This window comes from Papio anubis, chromosome 12, assembly GCF_008728515.1.
Source record: "Papio anubis isolate 15944 chromosome 12, Panubis1.0, whole genome shotgun sequence".
NCBI classification, from domain to species: domain Eukaryota; kingdom Metazoa; phylum Chordata; class Mammalia; order Primates; family Cercopithecidae; genus Papio; species Papio anubis.
In genome coordinates this window covers 23,003,299-23,013,054 of record NC_044987.1, presented here as the reverse complement: position 1 = coordinate 23,013,054, position 9,756 = coordinate 23,003,299, and the positions used below count along the sequence as shown (strand labels likewise).

General features: G+C 48.7%; 1 protein-coding gene across 1 annotated transcript; it reads left to right on the top strand.

Annotated features, from left to right (window-relative positions):
• The first annotated feature begins 6,751 nt into the window (after positions 1-6,751).
• Positions 6,752-9,074, top strand: LOC103875553. Its single transcript, XM_021926519.2, has 3 exons — positions 6,752-8,391; positions 8,507-8,678; positions 8,791-9,074. The coding sequence occupies exons 1-3, from the start codon at positions 7,962-7,964 to the stop codon at positions 8,963-8,965; spliced, it is 777 nt and encodes a 258-aa protein (XP_021782211.2). The 5' UTR covers positions 6,752-7,961; the 3' UTR covers positions 8,966-9,074.
• Positions 9,075-9,756: the final 682 nt, after the last annotated feature.

Genomic DNA, 9,756 nt, shown 5'->3' with positions numbered 1-9,756 from the left:
TCTAAAACTGTTCTTAAAAAATAAAGTTTTTCAAAAAATATGTCAGCATGTTCTAGGAAAAACTTACATAACTGTTAAAAACAGAGGCTGGGCGCGGTGGCTCATGCCTGTAATCCCAGCACTTTGGGAGGCCGAGACGGGCGGATCACAAGGTCAGGAGATCGAGACCATCCTGGCTAACACGGTGAAACCCTGTCTCTACTAAAAATACAAAAAATTAGCCGGGCGTGGTGGTGCGTGCCTGTAGTCCCAGCTACTCGGAGGCTGAGGCAGGAGAATGGCATGAACCCAGGAGGCGGAGCTTGCAGTGAGCCAAGATGGTGCCACTGCACTCCAGCCTGGGCAACAAAGCAAGATTCCGTGTCAAAATAAATAAATAAATAAATACATACATACATACATACATACATACATACATACATAAAAATAAAAACAGAGGAAACAAAATAAGAGACAAAAGGGACTTTGGGATCTTGGAAATCAAGTCGTCCCCCACCTGTCAGACCAGTGGAAAGTCAGGTAAAATCAGAACTGAAAGTGACATCCCAGGGGCACTGCCAGGGTCCTGAGAGAAGGCAGTTTGGGGAAATAGTGAAAGTCAGAGAGCTGGGGGCAACAGGACGAGGACCTGGGTGCAACAAGAGTAGGGCAGCAATCAGAAAGCATGGTCTTTAGGTATGGGCATAGATGAAGCAGGAAGCCTCCCTTAGAAGCCTCCAACACGAGGACACTTAGCAACACAGGTGAGTGTTTAAAACAATGCAGAGTGGGGAGTAAGAAACCAGGGTGAAACAGCACAACCAACTCTGCAAGCATTTAAAACAGACATGTGCCTAAATGATGCCTGCTTTGCAGGAACTCACAGACACATATTTGGTTTAACAGAATTATTTTCTATGGGACAATGTTCCATGAACTGAGTGTAATTAATTCAAACCACTACCCTGAGGGGTGTGTGTGTGTGTGTGTATGTAGAGAGTGTGTGTGTGTGTGACTGAGAGAGGCAGAGAGAGAGGAGAGAAGAGGAGGGAAGAGGAGAGGAGGGGAGGGGAGGGGAGAGGAGATAGAAGGGAGAGGAGATAGAAGGGAGAAAGGGAAAAGCAACAGGAGAGTTCTAAGAGGTAATGTCTCACTTATTTGTGGGATCTAAAGATCAAAACAATTGAATTCATGGACGTAGAGAGTAGAAGGATGGTTACCCGAGGCTAGGAAGGGTAGTGGGGAGGCTGGGAGGGAAGGCTGGGAGGGAAGGTTAATGGGTACCAAAACAAATAGAAAGAATGAGTAAGACCTACTATTTGATAGCACAACAGGGTGACTACAGTCAGTAATAAATTCACTGCACATTTTAAACTAACTTAAAGATTGTTATTGAATTGTTTGTAACTCAAAGGATATGTTTTTTACACATGAGATATATTAAAACATCTCATGTACCCCATAAATATATACACCTACTATGTACCTACAAAAATTTTAAAAAATTAAAAAAATAGAAGAGGTAAGGGAATCAAATGAGATTTTTTTCAGAACTGGATGAAAGGCAACAGAGAAAGGAATGGTGGAAAGAGGGTGGCTGAAGATGCTAGGAAAGAAAGGCAGGAGAGTGCAGCAGGAGAACTGGCGTGGGGAATTCCTCTGTGAGAGGCAGGGGAGTGGTCAGGCTCTCTCCAAGGCAACTGTCAACGAAGAAAGCTGGTTTTGAAAGCCATAACCTTCCCTGTCAAACAGAACAAATAGGACATAAGCCTTAGAGGACAGAGACAATAGATATTGGTGAGGGGATAGAAGAAGCAGTGGCGAAGAACAGAGATGGGGAGCCCAATGGCTACCCTCGTAGTACCGTACTAAGGTTAAGGCTGCCCTCGTGGTACAGTACTGTGAGGAAAGCACTGATGGGTACTGGGGACTTGCCCTCATTCTGCCATCAACCAGTTATGTGACCTTGTGAAAATCCCTAAACCTCTCTGAGCCTCAGTTTCCTCATCTTTAAAATGAGATGTTGGAATGAACACGCTCCCTTCCCTAATGTGGCAGTTAATGCAATCTGGAAGTTCACGCAGGAAGGGAGACTAGCGGCATTACCTGTCTGAGGCTGGATTCACAGCAAGGCCTCCAGTATCTATACCTCCCCTCCTGCTGTGTATCATGCCAACAGGGTCCGGGGATCCTCTGAGCCCTTTCAGCCTGTGTAGGCTGTCACACAGCTCAGTTCCACATCTTTCATCGTGCCCTCCTTTGTTATATATATGGCCCTATGAGGGCAGTCCTCTGTATTCCTATAGGACTGAGCCTAGGAAAGAGGTTCATTAAATATTTTGCTACATTCTAGGCCCAACATATCCCCGATGGTTAAAGACTCCGAGGCCAGACATTTCAAAGCAGAGAAAAAATTATTCTCTAATTAGGATCTGATTTTTAATTTAAACTTCAACCTGAAGAGCAACCTGAACTGTCTTTTAGTCTTTTCCGGTTTGCTATTCCTAGAAATCCTGTCCAGTGACCTGACCTTGTGGGAATTTTCCATCTTATCTTGTGTTGACTCAGGACAAGACACTTCCTCCCTCTGGGTCTGAGTTTCTTCATTCACAAAATAAAAGAACTGAAGGACATAGGCCCTAGGATCCCTCTAGCTTTACTACTCTCGCCAGCTGGAGTAATCTGAACTTATTTAGGCCCCCAGGACCTTTTCACCGGCCAAGTACAACCTCCTTGTCCCACTCACCGGGTAAGAAGTTATCTTTGAGATGGATTTCACAGAAGAGGGGCGAAGTGCAGAGAGCTAATGGCCATGATTATAACAGAAACAGGATGGAGAGACCACAAGGTTACAGAATATCCCTTAAGACCTCAGAGCAATAGGAAGCTTTCCCACCTACCAACCCACAGCAAAAGGAAGGTTGACAAGGTGAACCTACTTTCTACTACCTGGGAAATGTATGTGATTGATACAGAGCGAACAGGCTTCAGAGCAAGAATACCTGGGCTCTACCCCGGCCTCACCTCCTATTACTGGTATGATCTTAGGCAAGTGATTTCATCTCTTTGCTCCTCCATTTCTTAACACGATAAATGGGGTTCATTGAAATGTCAATCTCACAAGGTAGTTGTGAGTACCAAAGAGTGTGGTGCATATCAAAGTTCCTCGCAAAACTTTGCTACTGAAAGCATGGTCCAATGAGGTCGGCCTTCACTGAGAGCTTGTTAGAAATGCAGACTCTCAGGCCCCACTCCAGATCACCCATACTGTTGAATGAGAATCTCTGACTTTAAAAGATCCTCAGGTGATTGGCAGGGATAGGAACGTTTTGGAATTGTTGCAAAACATTACACAGATTCTAATCTTACTTCCTATAAAAATAATTAAGATCATGACACCAATACTCACACATGCACATATGCGCACACACACACACGCACGCACGCACACACACACACCCTCCCCTGCAACACCATTTCCTCTTCTCCTTCCGTTGAACTCCTCCACGCCCTGCTCCCCACTTCCTGCAAGCTCACAGTGCCACCATCTGGACAAACAAAGGCAACGCAGATGACTGAGATGTGCAGGGAAGGAGGACACTCAGGGGCCTGGAACACCCAGCAGAGAAGTGGCTTTGTTGGAGGAAGTCAGCCTGTGCTGAATATTATGGTAACCACCAGCCACGTATGGCTACTGAACACTTGAAATGGGGCTAGTACAAGTTGAGATATGCTGCATATCCAAATGCACTCTGGATTTGACTTACTACAAAAAAAGAATGTAAAATATCACATTATTACCTTTTATATTGATTACATGTTAAAGTGATATTTTAAACACATTGTGTTAAATAAAATATTTTATTAAAATTAATTTCACGTGTTTCTTTTTACTTGTTTAATATGGCTACTAGAACATTTAAAATGACATGTGTGGCTCACATCATATTTCAACTGGACAGCACTAAAGTAAGCTATGTTTTTTCAGAATATGGGTTCCCAGGGATCTTAATTTCTTCCCCCTAAATATGCCTCTATGAAGAGGCTTTCATTCTGCATCCCAGGAATTCTCCTTCCAGTCCAGTTCTACAAATAGCATCCAACAATCCTGCCGAGCTTGAGCACAATTCTTTCAGGTATCACCAGCTCCAGAAGAGAGCCTGGTACATAGCAAGTGTGCAATAAATATCTGCAGAATGAACGAATAAATGAGTGAGTGAATGAAGTGCCCTCAGTAGGAGGACACCTCGTACTTGGTGGGTGGGTCTCTTTTTAGAAGCGACCAAGTCATAAGTCCCTCAGAAGAAAAGTTGGTAAATTACAGGGGCCAATCAAATCAGACACATCATTTCTTATTTTCAAAATTGAGGCCTGATTACAAAGCAATACAGCAAGTTTTCTTAAGGTTCTCCCACACCAGCCCCATTTACATGTTGTAAGTTTGTCCTATAAGCTGGGTGGCCTTGAAAGTCCCAGAGCCTCAGGTCCCTTCCTCACAGCCACACCTCCCCCATCAGCACTTTCCTTTTGCCACCACTTAACGGCTTTCCAAGCAGTTTCTTGCCTGTTTGCTTGACTGATTTTCACAAGCGCTATAAAGAAAGCTAGATAGTATGATTTCTTACCACTTATTTACAAATGATAAGTCAGCTGATCATTCCTTTTGAAAAGTAATTAATGACAAGGCCAGGACTGGAGCCTTTCTCTCCACCATCTACCGAATGTCTTATCCGACACATCATGTGGTTATCCAAGGATTCACTGGCAGTTTTACAGTTTCTAGTTTTTCTGGATATGCATATTCTTTAAGAGCACTTGACGGGTTGCCTGGATTTTCAGTCTTTCTGGACCGCCGTCTTCTCCTCTATAAACTGGGAGAAGAGAACTAAATAATCTCCAACATCCTTTCTAAAGCTAAAACCATATGGGTCTCTGAAACCCGGCTGTACATGCACCAAAGGCAGAAGCCTCGGGTTTTATTTCCTTTGCATCTCTCCTGCAGCATTTCACACACAGAGTACTTAAAGGAGTTTGGCTGGCTTTGCCTTGCAGAAGAAGAGAACTGAGATGTCCCTGGCCCTCACTAAGCCCAGTTATGCACACGCATGTGCACACACGCACACACACCCCACCAGCTTCTCTAGGAAGGAAAAGGAGATAGGAGATAGAGAAGAACCATGGAGAGCAGAGGCGGCAGATGGAGGCATTCCTTTGGAGAGGAAAGTTCCCAGGAGACAGGGAGGTAGGAAAAAGAGAGTGGAGACACTGAAGCTGGCTGGGCCAAAGCTGCTCAGAGGATCCACATCTCAGATTTCATCTTCATGAAATATTCAGTGAGTGCATCCCAGAGCTCCCATGGGTGGCAGAGGCTGCTCTTCCTGGGCATTTCTCTCTGCATTGGGATCCTGGGTCCACATGTCCCTGTGCCTCTCCTGTTCCACCACCCTCATCTTGTTTTTCTCGTAGTGTTGCTGGCACTGGGCCTCTGTGCTTTGCGCCCTTCTAACTCTCCATCTCCCTCCCCAGCGGTCTTTCTCAGCATCTGTCCACCCTCTCACTTCTATGCCTACCTCTCTCTCTGCCACTGTCACCCCACCCAAGGGTGAGGATGCTCCCCTTTGAGGGCACCCCCGTGACGTGGGCTTCCATAGCTGTCTTCTGCTGTGCCCTCCACAGTGCCACATGCCTGAGCACGGAGAACCCTCAGGACTGCGGGAATGAGAAGCCCTGTGCAAAAGAAGAGCTAGACCCACCAGGATGCCAAGATGGTAGGGGCTGGGGTAGAGTTGAGGAGTGGGGAACAGAAAAACAGCTCTGGGGGAAGATGGTGGCTTTATGAGACACCTGGGCTGGGCTAGGGCTCAGAAGCTCCCTAATGGGAGAAGAGCACTGTCAGGGGTCCACTTGGGCCCCTGTGGGATCGTGGGTGACCCACAGCTCCTGGAAACTAAGTCTTAGTCCTAATTACTGCTTGGCTGTCCCCTGACAGGTAGTCTCTGTCCCAACTCACCACCTGCTCCCTGTCCCCCGGGAACTTTCCTCTCTGGAGCAGGACCCCACAACGCCTCCTTCTGCCACCTCTGCCCTCCCGGGTTCTTCAACCCCTGACCCGGCCAGGATGCCTGTTTCCCCTGTGGCTCAGAGGCCACCCAGCCGGAGAAGGGCAAGGACACGTGTGTCTGCCGGGGGCCTGGGCGAGTGTTCCAGGTATGTCCTCTGGCAGGGGGGCCCAAGGACAAGCTGCATTTCCAGGACTGTTTTGGTATTAAGTCAAACTCAGCTCAGGTGTAACATGACCAGGGTTGGCTCAGGTTTCCAAGTGACTTGGCATAGGGTTGCCAGATAAAATACAGGGCACCCAGTTAAACTTGAATTTCAGATAAATAACAAACTTTTTTTTAGTATTGCATGGGACATACTTATACCAAAAAAAAAAAAAAAATCTTTGTGTATCTAAAATTCAAATTTAACTGGGTGCCCTGTGTTTTCATTTGCTAAATCTGGCTCCCCTTCTCCAAGAAAATGACACACTTTATGTTGTTCTTTGCCACGATCACTTCCAAAACACATCCTGGCCCAAGCCCCTCCAACTTGAACGTTCTCTGTAAGCCAACAAATGTGTGTGCGAATTCTTCCTTTGCTGAATGTCTCAAGTCTCTTTTTTTATTGAAATGGTAACGCCGGCCACACCCTTACCTGAACAGGCTGGTCTCCTTCCCCTGACTCCTCCCCTGCCCTGTTTATTGCTCATTTCCCCTCCCCTGCCCTTGTCTTCTGGCCCATTTCCAAAAGGGTCACAGCCAAAAACCTGTGCAGGGTTCACCACAACCAAGTATTAACCAACCAACATGAACCAGCACTCCTCCCTCCCCCCGTCACCCCCAGCCCAGTGACAGTCAGTGCTCCTGCCTCCCTGGCCACCGAGACGTTGGAGAGCCAGTGGGCTGTGTCCAGTGGGAACACAGGAGCTGCAAGGACGGAGCCACCTGGAACCAGGAGGGACTATGTTTGACCAAGGCTCAGTGGACTGACCACTGTGCCCATGAGGTAGGAGAATGCCCATCTATTATGCCCTTGGCCTCTTGCCCCTTCACCCTCCCATTCAAATGCCCACCCTTCCCGCCACTGGGATCATTCCATTGTCTCCTCTCTGGAAATACAGAGGTCAGTACTTTGCACTCTCAGGCAGTTCGTAAAAGCAGCTGGAGAGAATGAGGAAGACCTTCCCCAGGGAGGTGTCTCCAAGAAGTGTGAGTCTTTGTGCAGGTGTGTGCCACACCAGGAGATGCCCATGGACATGACCCAAGCCTGGGGCTCTGCCTGTGCTGGAGACAACAGTCAAGCGGAATGTGCAGCCCTCTATGCCCAGAGAGACAGAGACACATCTTGCAGCTCAGCTGCACTGATGGCATCCCACAGATTTCTGTCATTGAAGGCATGGGGAGCCAGGTACAGTACTCTGAGGTCCAACCTCATGAAGAGCCCGGGACTGTGACTTCTGTCTCCAAAGAGGGAACATGCAGGATGTGCCTGTGTGCAGGGCCCAGGGGCTGCTGCTTCCTGGCCCACATCACTGGCACAACCTCTCCAACATCAGAGGCTCAGAACCAGAGCAAGGCCCCTTTGTTGATTTCATTTCATCCTACAAAACTCCTTGAAGAAGAGGTCATTGTTTCTTGAAAGAGGAGGGACACTGTCCAAGAGGTCATGACTCCAGGCTGCCCCTGTTCCGCGGAGTTCTTGGAACTATTCCCACCCCCACCTCCGCTGTGTCCTTTCAGGACAGTCAGACACAGCTCATGGGAGGGGCTGTTTTCACCTTCCCTTCCTACTGGGCAAGTGTGTGACTCTGTCTCTTGAGGGAAGATCTGACACTGGCTCTTTTTGTTTCCAGGATTTTTACCTTCTGGACCGGCCTTCCCCACCACGTGCTGTGGGCCATCCCTGCAACTTGGACCTAGGGCAGAAGTCTGTCCCCCTCTATGTGGTCAAGATGGATGGTAAGAGAGCTGGACAGATGGAGGCCACAGGGAGGCCTGCAGCTCGGGACCACACACATGCAACCCTTGTCCTTAACAGGGCGTGTGTCTGTCTTTACCAGGGCGTGTGACCAGAAGCTGGGGTTTGATGGGGCAACCACTACCCCAGGGAGGGCTTCCCAAGAAGTACATGCAAATTCTGACCCCTCTCAATTTTTCAGAAAGTTGAAGCTAACATGTGCAAAACAGGCTGAACAGCTGCTGATTGTGTACATGCTCTTGGGAAAACTCTTATCCCGGTCCCTGCAGGGTCAGAGGGATCCCTGCCTTGTTCTAGGGCTTGGCTTCCTGGGCCTGACCAGACCAGGTGGTGAGCTACTACACTCCCTAGGCCTTCCCCTCGGGGATCCCAGGCGTCCAGACCAGGATCCAGGTGGGCATCGCAGCTCACCTGTTGCCCCTCCTATCCCTCCCCTACCCTTCCCAGGTCCCAGCACTAACCCATCTAAAGAGTGGTGGCTCTCCCTCATTCTCTGAATCTTACCTAGGAAAGTCTAGGGAAGGACATCTGGCCTCTTCTTGGTCATTGAGCCTCAACTCCACACATCTTGAGGATCTGCTGCCTGCAGAGCCAGGCATCCGAAACCCCACAGTCTGCCTCCGAGCCAATGATACCCTGGCCTTCCTGGTGACTCATGAGCATTACCCAGAGTATGACCTGTGAGTGTCCAGAGACCACAGCCCCATCATCACGGAGGCCCTAGAGAGGAAATGCCCCGGCATCAGCCGCCACTCCCAAAGGCAACGTATTCCCTCCTTTCTCTCTCCCCAGTGGTCACTTCTATAACACACTGGAGCAATTTGACTGGGGGCGCTTCCGGGCCCTGGCTGAGGAGTCCCAGCTCTATGAACACAGCCTCAGCCTCTTCCTGCAGCAGTTCCAGCACCCGGGCATTTACGTCTTTCGTCTCAGCAGCAACCGACATCGGAAGATGGTTTGTCTATGATAATTTGCCTCATTTAAGACATTATCCCATTATTTCCCCTCTCTTTAAAAAATACTGCTGCAGGCCGGGCGTGGTGGCTCACACCTGTAATCCCAGCACTTTGGGAGGCTGAGGCAGGCAGATCACCTGAGGTCGGGAGTTCAAGACCAGCCTGACTAACATGGAGAAACCCCATCTCTACTAAAAATACAAAATTAGCCAGGCACTGTGGCACATGCCTGTAATTCCAGCTACTTGGGAGGCTGAGGCAGGAGAATCACTTGAACCTGGGAGGTGGAGGTTGCAGTGAGCCAAGATCGCGCCACTGCACTCCAGCCTGGGCAACAAGAGTGAAACTCTGTCTCAACAAAAAATAAATACTGCCTCATAACCAGCTAAGACAGATCTGCAGGGAGGGAGATGCCCTGAGGTCCCTGTCAGTTTCAGGGTCCTGCAGTGCTGACAGGTGGTCCCGGGGATGCCAAGGTTCATTCCACAGCAGCCCAGCATGTGCTGTGTAAGGAGAGGAAGGTTGGGAGGATGGGAACACAAGTGTGTATTCAGGCACATCAATGGCATTGAGCGGCTTAGGACCTCTAGCTATCTCTCCTAACCCTCCACTTTGTCTCCCCCACCGCCATCTCCCAAGCCCACCCACATATGGTTTTATCCGTGTGACCTGCACATTGCACCACCACTGATCCAGGTGTGCTGTTTGTGCCACACACAGCATTTAGTATCTCCCTATCAGCACAACGTCCAAGAGGTTGTACTGGCTTAGTCCCAGAACATGCACACAGCTCCCTCACACA

Coding starts and splice junctions, on each gene's coding strand:
- LOC103875553 (XM_021926519.2), top strand. CDS start 7,962: ATGTGGTCAAGATGGATGGTAAGAGAGCTGGACAGATGGAGGCCACAG. Junction 8,392..8,506: donor GCGTCCAGACCAGGATCCAG/GTGGGCATCGCA, acceptor AATCTTACCTAG/GAAAGTCTAGGGAAGGACAT. Junction 8,679..8,790: donor CATTACCCAGAGTATGACCT/GTGAGTGTCCAG, acceptor CTCTCTCCCCAG/TGGTCACTTCTATAACACAC.